A 22,454-nucleotide genomic window follows, 5' to 3' on the forward strand; every position below is an offset into this window, starting at 1 on the left:
ATAGCTTCCAAAAATTTAATTCTACACAAAGCTATCATTTTCTTTTTGTTTCAAATAATTTCAACTCTTCTTAAGTCTAAATCAAACTTTAAACAAAAGAGATAATGATATTAAGCACTAACCTCTTTTGGGAGCTAACTTGAGCTTATAAATCTCCTTTATTTCTCCTTCAAATTGCTGCCTAAAGATGGTTTAAGGTGTGAGGAGAAATTTTAGTGAAGACAAGGTAGGGTTTTATGGTGTAATTGAGTGAGAAATGGAGCTTGGGTGAAGGAAAATGGTGGAGCTCCAATGGTGATTCTTGGCAAGAAGAAGAAAGAAGAGCAATCTGAATTTTTTTCTTTCATTTTCTGCCCATTTAATTCATTTTAAGTGAGTTATAGCCATGTGTCACAATGTGATTGGGTGAGAGTGCTTTAGTGACATCATCCCATGTCATAAATCTAATTAAATTCCATTTTCTTTTCTTCTTTTCCTTTTTTCTTTCTACTCATTTTTTTTATTAAATTTTTAGCAATATTTATTCATTTTTTTTATGTCATATAATTTATTTACTTAATTGGACAAGTCGGTCAAAAATCGTCTTTGAAGGCGAAATGACCAAAATGCCCTTCATTTGGCTTATTGAGCCAAAATCGTCTGCACCGATCGAAAAATTTTTCTAAATCTTTTCTTGGTATTCTAATGCCATAGAAACCTCAATGACTCTTCCCTGGAGTCTCAAAAATTATTTCATGAATTTTCTCTTGGGTTTAGAACTTCTAGCTACGAAAATCGCAACTTCCCACTGGGTTACCCATCGCTAGGGCATCGGCTCATTTAACTTGGTTGTATTTTATTTCTAAAATTTTTCTTAGATTTTTCTTACCATTCTTTGAGTTATTTATGACTCTTCACTCTAATCTAAATATTTTTCCAAATGTTCTAGCTGTCTAGACCGACATCGGTTACCAGAACAGTATAATGTACGAAATTGCTATAATGAGGGTGTTACACATGTCAAGTTATTCTAACACAAATTAAAAGTAATTGTGTTGTGTCGTATAACCATCATATTCATATTTAGATTTTTGATACTCTTCATTAATGGTATCGTATTTGTATCGATACTTAATCATATTCATGTCATATTATCAAATAGCACATGGACATGTCTTCATCAACATTATTTTTTCGATTGGAAATTAAAGTCAAACTTAGAGTCATAAAATTACAAATCAAATCCATAACTTTTCAAAACTTTCTTTGGCTTTACTTGGACACCCCTATTCAAGTTTGGTTTTGTGTGCCACTTTCAACAGATGTGCCATCTTAATTTGTAAGGAGATATTTATTTTTAAAAATTCAAAAAAAAAGTTTATTTTACTTAAATTTAAATTTATCAAATAAATAATATATTTTTAATCATTTAATCAAATCAAGTTAGACAGAAAATAAATTAATATAACTGTGGATATCAAAATTTAAATATTTCTTCCAAATTATGTTTAAATATTTGGGCAAGAGATTGTTGAATAGAAAAAATGTTTTCCATGCGGAAGAAGCGAATGGTATATGTTGATTTCTTGTTGAGTAATAAGCCTGTGCAGTTTTCGGTGTTAACAAAAAAATTAAATCGAATCGAGCTATTTCGGTTCAATTGATTCGATTTTTTTAGTTCTATCAGTTCAGTTCGGTTTGAAATTTTTATTATATTCAGTTTTTAGTTCGGTTCAGTTTTTTATCAGTTAAAACTAATAAAACTGATTAAACCGAATAGTCAAATAGCCCAAATAATTTTTTAGCTCAAAATACATAAGTTTCAAAGCTCAAGATGCATAAGCCCAACCTAAAGAAAAAGAATTATAATATTTTCTATTTAATGCAACGAAACCGAATTGAACAATTATTTTTTAATTTGATTCGGTTTAATTCTTCTTATGTGATGAATTCAAATCGATTTACATTTTTAAGTGATTTTATTTTTTAATTTTTAATATTATATTTAATTCAAAATCGAACCGACTGAATGCGATGTCCTAGAGTAAGCATTACGTTTTGATTTTAATAATTGTCCACTAATGCCGTGGGACCAATTAACTGTGCAACCTGCTGTTCCTTTGTCAATGCTTTTGCTTTTATAGTTTCAAAAATTAAACGGAACACAATTTGACTATATATTTATCAAAGGATTTAATTTAGTTTATTTTTAATTTTTATCTAATTTAATTAATAAATTTTGATTTATATTTAAATTAATTTAATTAATAAAAATATTATTTTTTAATATTAAAATATAATATAAAAATAATTTATTTAATATTTTAATTATATAAATTATATAATATAAAAATAATATTTTAATATTATTTTTAAAATATTTAATTATTTTGTTTAAATAATATTAAAATATGACTTTTTTTAATATTAAAATATTATTTTTATATTGTATAATTAATTAATTAATTTGTTTATATATCAAATAATTTATTTAAATAAGTTATTTAATATTTAATTATTTTTTAATATTAAAATATTATTTTTCTATTGTATAATTAATTAAATAAAAATATTATTTTTATTATTTAATATTATTAATTAGAATAGTAATAATTTTTAATTTTAATTAATTATTTTTTTATATTTTTAATTTAATTAATAATATTGAATAATAAAAATAATATTTTTATTAATTAATTATATAATATAAAAATAATATTTTAATATTAAAAAAATTAAATAATTATATATTTTTTTAATTTAATTAATTTAAATATAAATTAAAATTTATAAATTAAATTAAATTAAAAATTAAAAATAAACTAAATTAAACTTTCAGAATAATTTGAACCTTATTTCAAAATTAAATGGATTGTTCACTTGCACTTCACTGTTTCAGGTAGCGTTCTGTCCAAGATTACTCTTGTTGTTTAGCTTTTTTAACTGAGATTCATTCATTCCAACGAAACGAAGTAGATGAAAGTACATAGGCAGCGTCCATATTCAGCAGATGTCTGCAACGAACTGCCTGGTTGACATTGTATTTGAAAAATTGAAATTATTTTTTTAAATAAAATTATTATTTTAAATATTATTAATAAAAATAGTTTAAAAAATTATTTTATTATTTTATTATTTTACGATTTGAAATTTAATATTCGTGATGAATTCTGTTTGAATAGATTTGAGTTTTTCATATTAGTTATCCGTTATTGGAATTTATTTTTATAAATATTTAATTAAATATAAAATATGTATTTTTTATAATAATATTTATAAATTTATATATTTTAATTTATATAATAAAATTAAAATATTTTATAGAATTTTAAAATTTTTAAGGTATAAATTATTAATAAAATAATTTTTTATGTAGATTTTTAATTAAAATATATAAATTAAATGAATTGGGTATATTTTGGGCAATGATAATAAGATTTGGGACGGGTTTGAATAATTGAAAATAAAGTTTAATCAGATTTGAAACGAGTTTGAGTTTTGAAAATATTAATCAAGTTCTAGTTTAGGTATGATAATTTTCACGGATGCCCTACTCATTACTGTCTCTGGTTGTAACCGATTAGAGGATTTATAACTTGATGTTTAGATAGACTGTATTAAAATGTTTCTCAAAGTAAAGTGAGGTAATAAAAATTAAGTTATTAAAATTTTTTCAATTTATTAATTTAGTGGTTAAAAGATTGAGAATTTTAAAGGTTTTAAAACATTCAAATTTTTTTTTTTTCATAAAATCTTATTTATAGATAAATTTATTACTTTAAAAAACTCATACACTTACTTCAAAAACTTGAGAGGCATCAACATTACACTTCAAAGACCTAAACTAGGGAGAATCCATCTATGTAAAGGAGTTGGAGAACCCTTAAGGACTTGTTTTGTATGGAGGAAAAAGAGAGGAAAATGGTAGAAAAAAAAAAGTAATTTCCTTGTTTTTTTAGAAGGAAAAGGAGGAAGGAAAAATTAAAAGTCTAATTTTCTTGTTTTGTAAGAAGAAAGAGAGAAAAAAAATATATAAATATTTGTATGGAAAATACTCAAATAGCATTTTAAATTGAGAGAAATTCATGGCAAGTGGACGTCTAATTTGTTCATAAGCTGACGCAAAGAATTTATAAAATAAATAAAAATTATGCTGAAAGAAGATGACATTTCGTAATAATTTATGAATTTTTTTTAAAAAATTATTATAAAATTATAAACAAAATAGAATTAAACTTATAATATTTAGAAGACAATAAAATTTTAAAACTTGTAAAAATATATAGAAAACACAATTTTATTAAGTTTTTTTTAATATTTATTTATATTAATTATATTATTTAATTTTTTTATATAAAATTTGGTTTCAATTTTCCCTTTAAATGTCCTCAAAATGAAATGTTAAATTGCAGTTTTATTAGAAAATTTTCTTCTAAAATCCTGTGAAGCCCAGTAGGGCTTTGACTGTTAGATAATTTATGGAGACCTTTCCATTTCTTTTGTTTATCTGTCTGTTGACAGGAGCATATGTTTGTGGTAGAGTTGCTCTGTTGGTGCAATGCAATGCAGCAGATAGAGAAGCTCTTCTTGACTTCAAAATGGGTCTCGATGATTCTTAATATGACATATCTCTTTTATGTTGGTGCAAGATTCCTCAGTTGGTACATGGGAGACTATTTGCTTCCCTTGGAAATATGACATCTCTCTTTTTGTTGATTTGTCCTTTAATGGTATCAATGGTGAGTTTCCAAGCTCCATTCCTAGGCTCAGTAACATAAGAGTATATTGATTTGTCATTTGATAGCCTGAGGAGGTTTGCCAATCTTGTTGGGCCAGCTCAAAAATCTTACTCATCTCCATTTGGATCAAAACTTGTTTTAAGGCCTCATTGTTGTAGAAAATTTAGAGAAATATAGAAAATAACAGTATAAAAGGAAATGAAATTAATGCATATCTTTTAGAGTCATCTCTGAATTTTAAGAATTGTAATAAAATCGTCTCTGAACTTAAAAATATAATATAAAATCCTCTTAGCTTTGAAATTTTACAGAAAAGTCCTTCTAATTCTTAATAGCTAATTTTTGCAATCAATAATAGCAATGACATGAATACTTCTTAATGAGGCTTCAACGTAGCTGGCTATTTTACTGTGTTCTGTTGTAGTCAATAGCTGTTAATATTATTCCTAGTCATACGTATTTTTAAATTCAAAACTTCTAACTTATAGCAACAACTAAACTTGTAACTTGTATTTATCTCTGTAACTCAAGTTCTGATTAAGTGTGAATATCAATTCAGCTAAAACACTTTTTCCACACTTCTCTCTTTTTTATGTGATAGTGACAAAATCAATTATGATTTTCTTCATAATTTAATTATAAAAAAATTTCAACTACACAAAATAATGAAACACTAGACGTATAACAGCTAATTAGAGGAACTATACCTTCAAAAAAATAACCACAATTATTTAAAATTTTTAAAGTTGAAAGAGTTTTATATTATATTTTTAAGTTCATAAATGATTCTGTTATAACGCCTAAAGTTTAATAATAACTATTGAAATTTATCTTGAAAGTAATATAGGATTTTTACAGGCAAGACGTTTCTAGGATCCTATCTTTAAGATAGTAGTTTCCTCTCCACGTGCAAAAAGGTTTAACAGAAATTCTATCCCCATGATACAATACCTAAAAAAATTATGTCTAGCATCCTTATTGTCATATTTTTGTTTAATTGTAGCCCATAACTCATATGCATTGTAGCTTTTCCGGAAGACATTGAACAGAGCATTACTCATTGCGTCCAAGATCATCAAATGACATGCATTTTTGACCCATTTTTATTATGCTTCAGAAAGTTGTCCCTCGCTTGTTCCATCATGTGGATATGAAGTGATAACCACAAAAAGAACTTTGACAATTTTCAGTTGATGAATGATCTTCATGCTCCAATGCTTGTAATTCATTCCATTGAATTTCTTCAATCGCTGCACGTATTGTTGTTGCTTGAACACGAAAGACCCTATTGGAATTATTACTATGCTAAATTTGTTATAGAAAATTTAGAGAAATATAGAAAATAACTGTATAAAAGGAAATGCAATTAATAGAAGATTTTTATAGGCAAGACGCTTCCAAGAAATTATATTTAGGATAATAATTTTCCCTATATGTGCAAAAGGTTGAATAAAAATTTTATCCCTATAATATAATACCTAAATAAGAAAACAAATTTGTACTATTTGATTTATTTTATTGCAAGAACTTAGCTCATAAAAATGATGGAGAAAATTGAGAAGCGATATTAAAGTAAGATAAGGAAGAAGGAAGATATTATTTTTGAATACTTTAAAACATGAATGATGCTATATATTTATAAGCATCAATAGATATCACCAAAAGACACACTATTTTAATTTAAAAATTCTAAAACCAACAGTAAAAAAAACCGTTGAATGATCAACAGTTATAAGCAATGAAAAAATGTGTCTTTTAAATATTGCAATTATTTAGAAAGATGTGTCTTTGAGTAAAATATATATTGGTTCTTTATGAAGGAATGTGTCCTTTAAAGTCAAAAAGACGTATATTTTTCACGCTCATATATATTGATATGAGAGAATTAATGACACGACCTAAATTATGGGTCAGACCAGCACTAAAATTTGGGTCGATATAAGACTCTCAAAGCCCGTAGTAAGCCTCACTGTTTTCTAGCCCAACCATAATGCTCATATTTGAGTCCAATTTCAAGAAATCAACCGGACATAGTCCGGTCATAAATTGGACTATCCAACGGAAAATTTTTTGCTCACCTGACTTGTGATCACAAAATAAAATCATTTAGAATAAAATATTTACGAAATTAATTAAGTTCATTTAAAGTTTAAAAAATCATTGCGAAGTTAGTGGGACCCATCAAATATTCAGTGTCAGAAAATTTTAAAATTTCTGTTGCTGCAAAACTCTCGTCGAGTGGAGCACGCAGATACTTTCTGAATTTTTGTAGGGTTTTCGACTTGGGAGAAATTTAGCCCAAAAATCAAAATCGGCTAAAACTTGTCAGGCTAAAATTGAACAATCTGCTAGATGAAAATCTGTGATCTTGGTGTCTATGAAAAATTCTCGAGGTGTAGATGATGTTTGGCACAAGACTCAGTCCAATTGGTAGCCGGATTTGTCGGATTTTGGTTGAGAAGTTCAAGGGTTGGGCTGTGCAAAGGGGAGTTTTTGGCTTGCTTTTTTGGCCACCTGGGATGTCGGTCGGTGGTGGAGAGGCTTGGGAAAGGTGTGCTGGTGACTGGGGAAGAGAAGGGAGGTGGTGGCCGACAGTGGGGAGGAGAGAGGAGAGAGAAATCGAAGAGAGAAGGGAGGGTGTCGGGGCACTGAAGGAGAAGAAAGAAGAAGGAAGAAAAAGTCAGCCCGATTCGATCAGTCCTGTCCAGTTTAGAATATCTAAAATTGAATTTTACTCTGCTCTGGGACAAAAAACGAGATTCAAAAATTTCGAAAAAATTATTGAAATCTCAGAAAAATTTTTGGAGTTCAAATATATTTTTGGTTTTGCCACATAATCTTTAAATTAATTTTTAAAAATCAATAAAATTTATTATCTTAAGAAAATCAAACCCAATTTTTAAAATTTAGAAAAATTTCAAATAAAATTCCATAATATTTAATATAATAAAATAATAATACTTACATATAAAATAATTATTTAAAAATTTAGAGTGTTATAATTAAAATGTATATATATATATATATATATATATATATATATATATATATATATATATATATATATATAACACTTATCCCTGCTTCCATTGGAAATTTACAGCATTTAGCTTATCTTAGACTGAGCTACAATAAGCTAAATGGCACTCTCCCAGATAGCTCAGGCCTGCTCTCTGAGTTGTTTCTCCTTGATGTTTCTTTCAATGAACTGACATGTTTTATCTCAAGGGCACATTTTTTTGAGGCTAAGTAAATTGAAGCACTTGTGGTTGTCTACAAACTCGTTCATTTCCAATTTTGTCCCCTTATTTCAGATTTTTAACATCTTATGGATTCATGCCATTTAGGTCCTTCATTTCAGTGCTCTAGTTCTCTCACAATGTAGTATTTCAGGCTCTATTCCAAACCGGCTTTGGGGCATGTTTGGGAACATTTTATATTTAGATGTTTCTTCCAATCATTTAGAGGGCCTTTTGCCAATTTCATTGAATTTAAGTCCTGCATTAGTTGTTAGTTTCAGTGACAACCATTTCCAAGGACCCGTTTCTCTTACACAATAACCAATTTTCTGGTCCCATACCAAGCAGTATTGATCAAATCGTTCCAACCTTAATCTTCCTCTCTCTTTCCAGTAACCAGCTGAATGGTGAAATCCCATACTCAATTGGAGAGATGAATCTTGATTTATTGGATCTTTCAAGAAATAATTTGACAGGAAACATTCCTTCAAGCATAGGGGATTGTCTGACCTACCCTCCAAGTTCTGGACCGTCAAAACAACAATTAGTTACGTGAGCTAATAACAAGAGGCCTTAAAGAGTGGTCTTTCCCCTATAAACTGCTTGTGCATTCCTCAAAGAGGAGGATTGGGCTAATTGCTCACTGTAGTTGGTCTTTCATTTGGCGTTGGAAGGGACTCAACAGATGGAAAAATTATTTAATAAATCGGTTATCCATGTAAGTAACCATTCATGGAATACCAAATTAATCATGGAGTAATAATTAAGTTATAATAAGTCTTATAAAATTCAATTTTATTCACATATTAAAAATATATATTATTTTAAATTATAACTATCTTTTTATATTTAATTCTTCTTTCATAATTAATTTGTCATTTCATATAAAATACTATCATGAAATCATAGTTGTATCACATAATTTTGATCATTAATTTTTTTCCTAATTAAATCTTTATTTGTAAATTAAAAAAAAAAAAGAAAAAAAACTTAACAAATCCAACTATATCCGTTAGCAGACATAAACTGAAACTCCCAACCTAGTTGAGGTGATTCTTATAACTTAGATACACACGGTTAACAATTACAAATGAAATGAAATTAAAAGCACAAAAATATATGGAAATTGTCTATGTTAATGCACGTTACTATTAATAATTTATATATATATATCTATATATATATAAAAGAATAATGTAATATTTTAAATTTTTTATTAATTATTTTAAATTTTAATTTTATTACTTTTATTTAAACTTTTTAATAAAAATTAAATAATTAAAATCTATCTATGTATAATATAAATATAAATATTTATAATTAATATATATTAATATATTATAAGTTACATTATAATAATAGTTATTTATTATAGTATTAATAGGGTAACTATTAAATAATCTATAACTCACATATAATAGATTTAAATTATAATAAAAAATATCATGTAGTCATATTATAAAAGAAAATATTACGTATCAATTACATGGCAATATTTTAAAAGAGGATCTCACGTGTTAAACTTTTAGAAATATCTTTCTGTTTTATATATATATATATATATATATATATATATATATATATATATAATTCGAACTCTTTTCTCTTATTTTTATAAACTTTGCATAAAAAATTTATTACAAGTACGTAAATTAAAAGAATATACATAATCATACAATCATATAATATAAGAAAATAGTAGAAGAATAACACAAGATTTATGTGATTCGATCATAAGGTCTATGTCCACGACCAAAATAAGAAAAAAAGTTTCATTATAATGAAAAAAATAAGATACAACCACTCAGAATTCTCAAACCCTAACTATTGTTTTCTGAATATCGAACAACTTTACTGCAAATAACAAAATATTATAATATTTATACTGATTTATATTGTAAAAGTGTTGTCTCCACACTCTCCAAAGAGATTAATAATGGGCTTCAGGCCAGCGCCTATCGGCTCGTGCTCTCTACTACTATCATAAATTTCATTTTTTATCTCGATCGGATCACATCGAAGTACATAATTTTTAAGTCAAATCACAATTTAAATCTATAAAAATATTTTAAAAATTCAAATCACATAAAAATAATAGAATTATCATACATCAAATATCTAAAATAGTATTTAATTTTTTAATTAATAATATTAAATTAATTTTTAATACAGTGAGATTTTGAGTTTAAATCCTGTTAGATTTAATTATTTAAAAACAAAACCCTAATTTCATCATCAAATAAAGCAGAAGCTCCAAATTAGTGGGTGGTAGGTGCATGGGAGGTTGATACTAAGCCCAATAAACAACAAATAAATAAATAATTTTTGTCTAATCTCTCAAATTATTTCAACATTTTTCTTAATTAATACCATATTTAGAAAAAAAAAAGAAAAATAAAAAAATAATAATTGAAAATTGACAATCAAGTGGATAGTTGTCACTACTGAAAGAATCACAGAGCAGAGGTAGATGACGTGTGGGTACCACAAGTGTAAACGTGTTAGCCTGCAAATTGCATGCAGTTTTCGTCTTCCACAAGTCTCTAAGACTTAGATAAGTATAATATAAAATAATTTAAAAAAAAAGAAAATTGTAATATTAAATAGTTGGATATTTGTTGACTGCTTTGACCTTCGCCACCTTTGCCTGAAATCTTTCAAAGGTGTCGTGTCTGTTTGATAGATGAAATATAAAAAATAATTTTTTTAATCAAAAAATATTTTTTTATTTATTTTTTTTAATATTTCAAAAGCTGAAAAATATAAATAAAATTTTTTAAAAAATATTTTCTATGAGTTAAATAAAATTTTATACTGTCAATAAGTATTTAATGCATTATTAAAATTTACTGTGAAGAAAATTTATTATTGAAAAATGTATTATTATAAAAGATATTCATGAATTTTAAAATATTTAATCTTTTATAGATTATAAAATTAATATAGAGAGCGTACTCTAGTAAATATTAGAAGAATAAATATGCATATTAATGTCAATTAAGAGTAAATTTCCTTTTAAAATTAAGGAATAAAGAAAATTTGAATTTAAATAATTTATTTATTTATTTATTTTAATATTAATTATTTTTATAATAGAAAAGGAGATATCTCTTAATTGTGTAACTCATGGGTTTTTATCGTTGTTATTATTATGAATTTGAGATAACAAGAAACAACAAAAATGAAAATAACTGACATTAATTTAGAAGAAGGCGAATTATTTAATTATTTAGGCAACGTATGTTATAATATTTGAAAGTGATGTGTAAAGTGAAGCGGCCCTCATCTCCCCCGTGTAGCTATCAGAAATCAGAATCAAATGCTTTGATGCCACCAAAAAGCCTTTCAAATGTTCTCACCTATATATACAAATTCTTTTCTTTTGAGAGAAATCCATTTTCCTCAAACAGAAATGGTACCCGCCAACCCCACCATTGTATTGTTTCCTACCTGAGGAAATTTCCCATTTGGCTTCTCTCCTCTCTCTCTCTCTCTCTCTCTCTCTCTCTCTCCCTCTTCCTTTCTTTCTCTTTCTAGTTAGTTTCTATCTTTTCTATCTTCCTTTCTTGTTTTGGTATTGAATCATCTCCAAACTCACACACACTCACCTTTTCCTTGGTAGGTTGGTAGGTTCTTTCATTCATTCTTTCTTTTTTTTTTCTATGTGTATAAAGCAAGAATCATGATGGGTTCTTCTTCTAAAGGAGGGAATAATAGTTATGATTACTCTTTCAAGATTTTGTTGATTGGAGATTCTGGGGTTGGCAAGAGTAGTATCCTCCTCAGTTTCATCTCCAATTCTGTTCATGATCTCTCTCCTACAATCGGTATACGTCTCTTTCTTGGAAACTAATAAATGGTTTCTCAACTGCTGTTTTGTGGTTTTTATTTGCAAATTTTAGCTAAACTTAATAGTTTCATACGTGGGATTTTGAGGTTCATTTATTGTTATTTTGGTTTTTTCTTTCTGGTTCAAATTCTTTTAATTTGTTTCTTTTTCTAAATTTTGTGACTAGAATTGGGAGAGCAATTAATATCTTGAATTGGTTTAGGAATATTCCAATCAGCAATAGGATATGTGTGTGTGTGCGTGCGTGCGTGCGTGTGTGTGTGTGTGTGTGTGAGAGAGAGAGAGAGAGAGAGAGGTAGTATGGCTTGTCCTGGTGTGAACCAATTCATGTATGCTGAGGGGATAGCTTTTAGGTATATGTATGCAGAAGCTGTGCTAATTATGCAGATATAGCTTTGGTTTTGGATAGTAGTATAGGCCTTTTAACTTTCAAACTCATTGATAATATATAACAGGGGAAGAAATTGGGAAATTGTTTCTGGGAAATCTCTTTGTTTCTTAACAGAGTTGGTAAAATTTGTGCTCCCCACATAAAACAATTACAAGCTCAATTGTTTGATTTTTTTTTTTTTCACTTTTGAGCTTGGTTGTTGCTTTACCAATTGCAGGTGTTGATTTCAAGATCAAGATGGTCAATGTTGGTGGGAAACGATTGAAGCTTACAATTTGGGACACAGGTAATTGAAGTATTAATACTCTTTCCTCCCATATCTATTTCACTTTCAATGACTTGTTAAGAATTTCCTTCATGTGCTTGTATTGAGCATCCCTTTTTTCATTTGGTTGTGCTTCATATGCCTTCCTTAATGTCATAATTGCAAAATGACAGTCAATTATAATCTCTACTTGCATAACTATTTATTTTCCAATTCACAATCCAGAGCTTTTCGTATCAGCATAATTCACTGGAAGTTTTAAACAATGTTTGTTCATTGGAATTCGCTTATGCAATATGAAGAATGTAGTCATATGCCTGATGGTTGATGTCAGTTCAGGCAAAGGTTTGAACTTTGTTTTCAGAGGACTCATTAGGAGGTCATTCATCAGGCATACATGAGATGTTTATGATATCATATTTTGCTAAACATTTAAATGTGATTTGTGAATAAGAAAATTGATCATCAAATTTCATCTTATGCTGCACTTTAGAATGTTCTGTCTATGAATTACCCAGAAAAATGCTAATTGGTCGAGTCATAAGTGCTTTAATCTGCCATTTGCAATGTGTTGCATAATAAATTTAATATCCCTTGACAGATAACATTTATTCAAGTTAAAGTCTTGGACCGTAAAAGTTTACATGTTGGGAAAGTTGCAATGAGAATTAGCCAAAGTGTATATTTTGTTATTGCCAGTAAGTTGCATCTTGTGAATCTTAGTAGTCGTCGGCAAAGAAAGCTGGATTGTAGACTGTACACTAATGACTTTAACCAGTCTCTAGATCAGATAGCAGTCTTCAACAAATGGTCTTGCAATATCTTTCTCATTTAATCATAGAGATCAGTTGCACACCTGAATCAGGGAACAAGGCCCCATTTCAGTTATTTCTTAATCTTGTCATAAAATATAAGGAGATTATTGATATCAGTGGATGGCTTTAGAGCTCCAATTGGCTAGACTCCACGATCTTGCAGAGAAAATGAAAGCATAAAATTTATTGAAGTAGAGAGTTAGGACATATATGTTGTAACATTTTAATATTAAATACTATAATTAATCAAGTATATTTATTGAAGTAACTTGAGTTATTTATTAATCTAACCATTTTTTATAGTAACTTATTTATTAAATTTAATTTAACATAATATGCTAGGATTATCGATATAGATAGATGAGTGTTTTTCCTTTCATGCACAAAACTAAGCAACTAATAAGAGAGTTTAAAGTCAAAGGAAAAGGTGTTTTTAAGATTTGGAGATCAATGTTTATATATATATATTGGAATAATAAATATGTATTTGTCAAGCTAACTCATTGGTTGTGACTTTACCTACCTTTTTATGAGGTCTTGGGTTTAATTCTCCTTGCAAATCATTAAAAAAGAAAAAAAATTACTCCTATTGACTGGTTGGACCAGTAGGTTCACACTGGTTTACCGATCCAACAGGTTGGGCCAACTAGGTCACTTCCTTGACTGGTCAGATTGCAAACCCAAAACCAATTTGGAGTCTAGTTCACTGATCTAACTAGGTGGTCTGGTTTGGGTTTAATACCGGTACTTCTTGCTACATCTCACGGGATTGCAGCTTGCCATCACCAGTTCTTAAAGCGGTTATCACACACACACACACACACACACATATATGTATAAAGCTGATGTATTTTTCCTAGGTACTTCTTGGTATTGTCATTTGGAACTAGCGGTAAAGAGATTAACCTGCTTTATGATTGGTAGTTATTATTTTTTATATTAGGTATTTAGTTCTTTTTTTATTTTTCTCTTTAAGTATCATTATTATTGGCATTATTAATACTACCTCAATTTTCATTATTTAAATTATTATTTTCTTTAAGAGTTGATTGTCAAAACTCAAGACCTCTATAATAAATTTATTATCTAAAAATTTATTATATTGCTTTTTTTTTTTATCAATGAATTAGGAAATATCAAAATTAAAGTAAAAAGAGTAATAAAATCTGATGAGAGTTACCAAAGTTCTTTAGTTCAGTGTTATTAGAGTCTTCTCCAAGGCTATGAGATCTCAAGTTTGAGTTCCAGTTGAAGCCAATTATACCAAAAAAATCTGATAGAATTAATTTGAATTAAGGCAAGACTTTCAAAATTATAATACGTGGTCAATTTTATAATCACAAAAATTTTATTAATATCAAAATTCATAATGATTTTTCATCTCGAGAATATTAGGTATATTTAATTAATATTTATTTTAATTCTTAAACCTCTATAAATTTCCTTTAAATTTTCTAATATTTCATTTAATTATAAAAATTTAAGAACTATATATCTTAAAACTGGTAAAAAAATATTAAAATTTTATTCAAAAAAAGAAATTGTAAATACATTGTGCAGTGCACGAGCATTTAAATAGTTCCAAATATTGTAGGAATGAGTATCCCATGGGCATGGAATCAGCCTTCCAACCAAAAATGAGAACCATTTTCATTCCTGGAAACTTATGAGAATACTTAATTAATTGTATCTTGTATTTGATGTTGTATGTTAGTATGATCTGTTTTGTCATATATCAGTGCAGCGCACTGGGTATGTTAATATGGAATAACTGAAAGGACAGTAACTGATGATCCTGATTATTTTGAAAAAAGAGGATAATTTTCATGTTTTGTTTGACTTCAATGTTAATCCTTCAACTCGAATAAAGGTATATTTAGAGCCAATTTTAATATGTAAGGGAAATTTTGTATAGTTATCATATAATCGAAGCCATCATTTTTTGGTTTGAATTATATTCTAATTCCTATATAAATGTGTGGTATTATTGGGTTTGATGAGCATTTATTTTCTTTGTAGCTAGCATAATGTAATTGGTATGTTGACATATTCTGTTGCATTGCAGCTGGGCAGGAAAGGTTTGGAACATTAATAGGCTCTTACTACAGGGGGGCACATGGAATTATCCTTGGTATGCTTTTGCAACTATGAAAATTTGCACTACATATTTACGGAGAAGATTGTCATATTTTGTTGGACTGGTCTCTTTCAATTAAGCAGTAACGTACATAGGGAAACGGTGAACAATCAGCTTGTATCAAACCTGGAGGTTGTCGGATGCCAACTGCAGTTATATTGGGAGCACTTATAATGAACTCACTTTATGGTTCCTGATTGATTCCCCATAATCTACATCAAAGAGAGAGGAAATAATTTGGCCAAGTCCTTTAATAAGAAAAAAAAAATCATATGGGTTTGTTCTTTAAAAGTGCTTGTGGATTTTTGCATCCTCAAGTGCCTGACTTTCATATTCTGTGATCACTGCAGCATATTTTCTTGCACATAGCTTGAACATGTTTAACATGTTCTATTTTCTTCATTCTTCTAATGTTTTTAAAATTCTCTATTAACTAAGTTGGTTTATCAAATCTTCAAAATCTGGAATTATATTGTTTTTCCATAAGCATGCATCATATACATAACCTTCATCAGTTTGTACTTTTATTTCCTTTTAGTTTATGATGTGACTCGCCGAGAGACATTCACAAACTTGTCAGATATGTGGGCAAAGGAAGTGGAGCTCTACTCTACTAATCAAGACTGCATCAAAATTCTAGTTGGTAATAAAGTTGATCGGGTGAGTTACTGTCTTTTCCTATTATACACTCCATGCTCGTATGCGCTTAAAATATATACCCTGTAAATTATTTTTGGAAATCAATGCTCAGACTCAGATTTTATATCATAGAATCGGATGCTTCTCAGATTTTGTTCTGTTCTCATTTCTTAGATTGTATATTTTAATAAGGTATTTTTGCTTGTTGTGATGGTTTAACATTTTCAGGATGATGAAAGAGCTGTAAGTAGGGAAGAGGGAATGGCACTTGCTGAGGAACATAAATGTTCATTTCTTGAATGTAGCGCTAAAACCAGAGAAAATGTACTGCAGTGTTTTAAAGAGCTAATACTAAAGGTACATCCTCAACAAGAAATGCTTTTCTTCCAGTAGGTAATTAGAAATTGTTAAAGCTTTTGTTACTGTCTCCTGAATTAGAGAGAAGAGGCTTACTGGTTGTCATAAAAATTGCCTTACGGAAAAAAGAAAGGAAGAAAAGGCTTATAATTAAAGGTCTCTATGGTTATTTCTGAACACTTTTTTGGAGCTCATAATTTGTGGGAAGTGGCTGTGTTGAACTATGCTACTCGGACTCGGGTACAAGTGTCCTAAATGGGTACATATTCATGTCTCAGACTTGTGAATTTTCTAAATAAAAATAGGGGATATAGTTCTAAACTTAGAATGGGTGCTGGGATACGCTATGTAAGCCAAAAAGGTTCAAGTAATCTATCCAAAAGCCAGCCACAATTCATTGTCATATGCAACCATTGGATTCTCGAAATATTCAATATTTTTTTAACTTGTTTCATACCTTTCCTTTAATTCAAAGTTGCATTCTCTTTTTAACCAGTTTTTTTTTTTTTTTTTTACCTATCCTTTAATTTAATATGCTTTTCATCTTGAGATATCTCTGTTACTCGAGTGTCCAACTATATGAATACGTGTTGGACACATATCCCATGTCATGTCCCATGTCCACACAGGCGTCAAAGTGTCAGAGGTGTTGAATATTTCCCATTTTTGAAAAGTTACTGTGTCTGAATATGAGCAAAACAGAATTTAGATTAGAATGCATGATAATGCTATATGCTGCTCACCTTCTTGGCCTTAAAATCTTCTGTTCAATTTCTGACCAGTCTTGTTACTTAAACAGATACTGGAGGTACCTAGTTTATTGGAGAAGGGATCTGTAGTCATCAAACAACAGGTTTTAAAACAGAAACAAGGATACCAGGCACCTCGGAATGGTGGTTGCTGCTCCTAATTAAAGTGCTTAAGGTACAACAAACACAACTATTTGCAGAATCAATGGAAGATCCCTGACCATTCGAGCTAATGCCTACACCACGGTCAGTCTCTTGGATACTCTTCACACTCCAACAGTATATGCTGTACGTATACTCTAAAGCTCGATCGAGGTAATTCGAGCAATTCTAGGAGGTGGGTTCTTAACATCTTGTTCATGTTATTCCTCCATTTTAATATTTAGGGTGTTGATACATAGTTCCTTTTCTTTTTTGAATGTTTTTTCAAGTTAGTTTTTAGTTTGTTAATGAAATGTATAGTTCAGTATCAAATGGTTTATACTTTTGTACAAGCAGGGGTTGTATACTTGAGGAAAAACAGATGTATAAACATTGCTGAATATGGGGGAAATAAATATCTTTCTCCTAGCTCCAGTAATTTCAGGCCGATTTGATTGAAGCCGGTAGCTGCAGCATTTTTAAAATTTCTTTTTATATTAATTCTAATGGGCTTATCTGAGAATATGGCAAAGCATTAAAAAATTAATACTAGAAAATAAAAAAAATAATAATTTTTTTTTTTGTACAGAGGGACCATACTTAATTTTTTCTAGATATAACTCAGTAATAGGCAATAATTCCTTCTTTTTAAGGCTATGCTTTTTGCCACCTTAAATCATCGAAATCTCTTTCCGCTCGTGAAATTGCAATGGACAGAGCAAAACTGAACAATCACTTCCTTGGGTTGCTCCACTTTTCTCCTTTCTGCCAAACTATCTTTCTTATGGATATGTCTTCCTGTGAAAAAGGATTACTTTCCATTGCATTTTATCACTTGCAATGACCTATCTGGCCTGGAAGTGTTCATAACATGGAAAAAACATACCGAAACCTGGACCCAAGACACATATATGTGCCTTCAAGTCCAATGATGAAGTCAGAAAATTTATTTAAAGGTCCAATTAAAATATATAATTCATAAAAATTATATATATATATATATATATATATATATATATATATATATATATATATTTATTTATTGATAATCAGAAATTTAATTTAGGGGACATAATGAAAATATTTACTTCATAAAAATAATATATACATATATGTATATATTGACAAGATTTTTTTTTAAAATTAAAATTGACTTAGATAAAAAAATTAAAAGAAATTGATATATTGACATAGTCAGAAATTCAACTTAGGGGACAATTAAAATATTTAATTCGTAAAAATAATATATACAAGAATTTTTTTTAATTAAAATTGACTTGATAAAAATTAAAAGAAATTGCTGTTAATTAAAAACTATAAAAAGAAAACCATTAAAATTTTAAATAAATGATAATAGATTCTTTCTCAAAAATTTAAATTAAAAAAAAATAATTAAAAAAAAATAATTGCGATAAAATAAAATTAATAGAGCAGAAAAAGGCCAATAGACAATGATGTTTTGAATATTTTTTTGGCAAAAAATTTTTCGCTTCACTGTTATGTCATTCTTTCAAGAGGGTAGTACAAAATTTAGACTTTTTTTTTTATAAAATTATTAATAAATTCCTACAAATTTTTAAAATATTGGAAGTCAATGTTCCTCAAAATTGGATCGCTAATTATAAAAAAATATTAATTTTTGAGAAACTATCGTTATGTTTATACTCTTAAAAAATTTTAAAATACTTATTAAAATTTTATAGTTCAATGCCCCATCAAATTTATATGGCAATAATTCAAAAAAAATACTGATTTTTTTTTTTTTGAGAAACTAACCCTATAGTCTTAAAAAATTTTGAAAACTCAAGGGCTACTGTTGCCTTCCCAAGCATGACTCCATCATGTGGATCTGACCATATAAATTGTAGGATGAATCGTACATATATTAGAATTTCTGTTATGATATTGCTAGCAAATCTCATCGCGAGAGCTAACGGTGCTAAAATCGTTTTAGAATGGGATGTTTCACTTGACAGTAGGAGTAGCCACGGTCTAGTGTAGAATTAAAACCAAACCAAAATTAGATTGATTAAACTCAGACTGAAACTGATCAAATCTAAAATCATTGTTAAATTGAACCTAAATCATCCCTCTATAGTTTCACTTTAGGTTTAAAATATTGTGAAACTATTAAACCAATGATTTAATTTTGTTCAGAATTATCAATTTAAAATCGAATCAAACCAACAGTTCAATTCACAATAAATTTCTATACAGTAACAGGCCAAACCTAGTGCCTAGCTAAGAGCTAGACACTAGGCCCAGCACACCTTGAAATGACCATTGGTCATTTATATTAAAAAAAAATTCCTCCAAATTGAAGTGATTATTAATAATTTATAATTAAAAAAAATTCCTGCTGAAATGACCATTGGTCATTTATAATAAAAAAAATCCTGCAAATTAAAATAATCACGGGTCATTTATAATTTAAAAAAAAAAATCCTTTCAAACGTTAAAAAATTTTTCAATTGCATTTTCTTTTAATTTTAATTATAAAACTACTCTTTGGTCCTCGATAACAATAAAAAAACAGTTAATATTTAGAAATAATTTTGAAATTAAAAAATTTATAAAAATTCTATAAATACCACAACTCACTCTTAATTCATTCACATAATTATTAAATTCTCACAAATTTCTCAAATTCTCTGCATAATTATTCTTAAATCTCTCTTTAATTCTCAATATTCTCTAAATTTTTATACTTTATTTTTATGTACTCATAAAAATTTCTAATACTCATTATTTTACTTAATTAACTCTATTATTGTCACACTCTACCCCTCTATAAGGCATAACATGATCCCGTAGAATACCTAATGAATTACCAACTTCGTCTACTGATAACCCATTAAATACACTACAAGGGATTTTAAAACTTTTCTTACTTCTTTTTATAGTAGTGAGCACTATTTACAGGTGTTAAAAACCTTTTTGAACTGAAGTAAAACAGCTAACACACTTGGACTATTAATAATTTCTGTAAAAATTTTGGCAGAGTGCCATCTGTATTTTGGACAAAACAGTTCTTCAAAAACCTATAAAAAGCACTTCAATATTTTTCTCAATCTCAAACTCCAACATAATTCAACACAATATATTTTTCAACTCAAATCCACAATAATTTTTCAAAGACTGAGATAAAAGAAATACAGTACAAATTTTACAAGCCAAAATAACTCATAATTTACTTTACAACTTCAATGTACAATTTTAATTTACAACTGCTCAAAACCAAGAACAATATATACATACAATGAACATACATTACAATACAAAATGCAAAATGTGGTATACTCAATATACCCGTGATCTCTCAATGTAGTACTAGCAGCCTAGTCTGCCTGTCGATCTGTCTACTGCGGATAAAGAATGAAAGCTATCGCTGAGTAAAATTTACTCAGTGGTGTACAATAACAATTTAAAATGCGATATATATAAATCTTTTATTGACAATTCACAAATCAAATAGTTCACAAAATTTACAAAGTTCATATAATACAAATTTAATCAAATAACTGAGTAACACAGTTTTGCCAATCAATAACACAATTTGATCAAATAACTGAATAATACAGTTTTGCCCATCAATAACACAATTTGATCAAATAACTGAATAATATAGTGTTGCCGATCAATATCACAATTTAAGCCATGACACAATTTTTCCACTCATATCGTGTTGTACACCACGACAGGATACACTCACCCCAATAATCGAAATCAATGAGGGAGGAAGCTAGCTGAATAATGAGTACTCATCCACACTCACCTCAGACTGGCAACTCAAAGAAAGAGGAACATAATCACACTCACCCCAGACTGATAGGTCAAAGAGGGAGGAATATATCACACTCACCCCATAAATGGAAGAGGAACATAGTAATAGTGTCATGCCAAGTGTGAATCAAAACAATTTCAAATCATAATATTTCATACAAACCATAAATCATATTTTATCTCAAAATTTCCATTTGCAAAGTTGGCAACACAATAATTTCCAAATAATATTCCCAAAACCAAAGCAATAAAAAATTATTCATAACTCATTTCTCCAAATAAATTTGCTAGTAAAAGCAGTGAATATAAAAGTATTGTGCACGGACACAATTTAAAACTATAATGTTCAATTAAATTTTTAAGTAGAAAATGAGAAGTCAAAATTATTGTGCACAAACATAATTTAAAGCAATGACATACAAATAATCATAATTTATTTCAATTGAAAAATTCAAAAGAAATAACTATTGTGCACAAACCTCTGATAACTCTCTCCTGGCCTTGACTCAGTGTTTCCTTCCTTTTCCCTGAGTCTTTGCTAACTGAGAAACACAATTTGAGGTGTTTCAGTACTCATTTAAACTGTCTCTGACGATAATGCTTGATAATTAATTCCCTGAATTCTATTATTTGCTTAATCACCTAATATGTCGACCCTCAATGCGTTCTAGGTAAATTAGGTTTTAATGTTACTAATATGTCACATTCGATAGTCTTTTAGGGTTGGTACATGTTACCAATTTCATTTCCATGTATACTGCGTTTTATTGCAACTTGCTGGATTCCGGAATACTAGTTTGACCTAGCCGGACGACCTAGTTCCCTCTGTTTTCGAGTTTCGGTCAAAACTAAAAACTTGTAGATCTATGTCTTATTGCACGCGGGACAAAATTTCAGGTCATTCTGAGTTATGTAGACTAAGTTATGGTCATTTTACTATTGCTAGTCGAAATGCATCAAAATTGGTCACTTTAGGTCACTTTAGGTCAATTTTGGTTCGGCCAGTTTTTGGACCCGAACTTGTGCAAGCTGTTTGACTTGCTTATGGTCATTTCTGGGCTTTGGTGTCTTCACAAGACTTGTAGATATAGGTCATAACTATTCATGGTCAAAATTTCAGGTCAATTGGACCTGTTTTGAGTGAGTTATGGCCAAAACACTAACTGCTGCCCAAATGGCAATTTTCAGGCCTTATTTGCACTTAATTTAGATTTGGTCATTTTTCAAGCTACCTTGCAAGCAGAATTTTGGCAAGCTTCCTTCATGAAAGTTGGCACATTTTGTGCCTAGTTTCACCTCCAATTGGTCTCATACCAATTGGAGCCACACTCTTAAGGTTTTAAGCCCAAAACACAAACTGCCTTATTACA

At 28.7% G+C, this 22,454-nt stretch overlaps 1 protein-coding gene across 2 annotated transcripts; it reads left to right on the top strand.

Annotated features, from left to right (window-relative positions):
* The first annotated feature begins 11,236 nt into the window (after nucleotides 1-11,236).
* On the top strand, nucleotides 11,237-17,730 carry LOC110650137 (ras-related protein RABC2a). Of its 2 annotated transcripts, none has more exons than XM_021804965.2 (6): nucleotides 11,237-11,784; nucleotides 12,416-12,484; nucleotides 15,344-15,409; nucleotides 15,996-16,075; nucleotides 16,283-16,411; nucleotides 17,211-17,730. In XM_021804965.2, the coding sequence occupies exons 1-6, from the start codon at nucleotides 11,640-11,642 to the stop codon at nucleotides 17,319-17,321; spliced, it is 600 nt and encodes a 199-aa protein (XP_021660657.2). In that variant the 5' UTR covers nucleotides 11,237-11,639; the 3' UTR covers nucleotides 17,322-17,730. The 2 variants fall into 2 exon arrangements, with proteins under 2 accessions (XP_021660657.2, XP_021660656.2); XM_021804964.2 differs by having other exon boundaries at nucleotides 11,238-11,784; nucleotides 15,954-16,075.
* The last annotated feature ends 4,724 nt before the right edge of the window (nucleotides 17,731-22,454 follow it).

Source organism: Hevea brasiliensis, chromosome 14 (assembly GCF_030052815.1).
Source record: "Hevea brasiliensis isolate MT/VB/25A 57/8 chromosome 14, ASM3005281v1, whole genome shotgun sequence".
In the NCBI taxonomy this organism is placed as follows: Eukaryota; Viridiplantae; Streptophyta; class Magnoliopsida; order Malpighiales; family Euphorbiaceae; genus Hevea; species Hevea brasiliensis.

Coding starts and splice junctions, on each gene's coding strand:
- LOC110650137 (XM_021804964.2), top strand. CDS start 11,640: ATGATGGGTTCTTCTTCTAAAGGAGGGAATAATAGTTATGATTACTCT. Junction 15,410..15,953: donor GGCACATGGAATTATCCTTG/GTATGCTTTTGC, acceptor ATTTCCTTTTAG/TTTATGATGTGACTCGCCGA. Junction 16,412..17,210: donor TTAAAGAGCTAATACTAAAG/GTACATCCTCAA, acceptor TTACTTAAACAG/ATACTGGAGGTACCTAGTTT.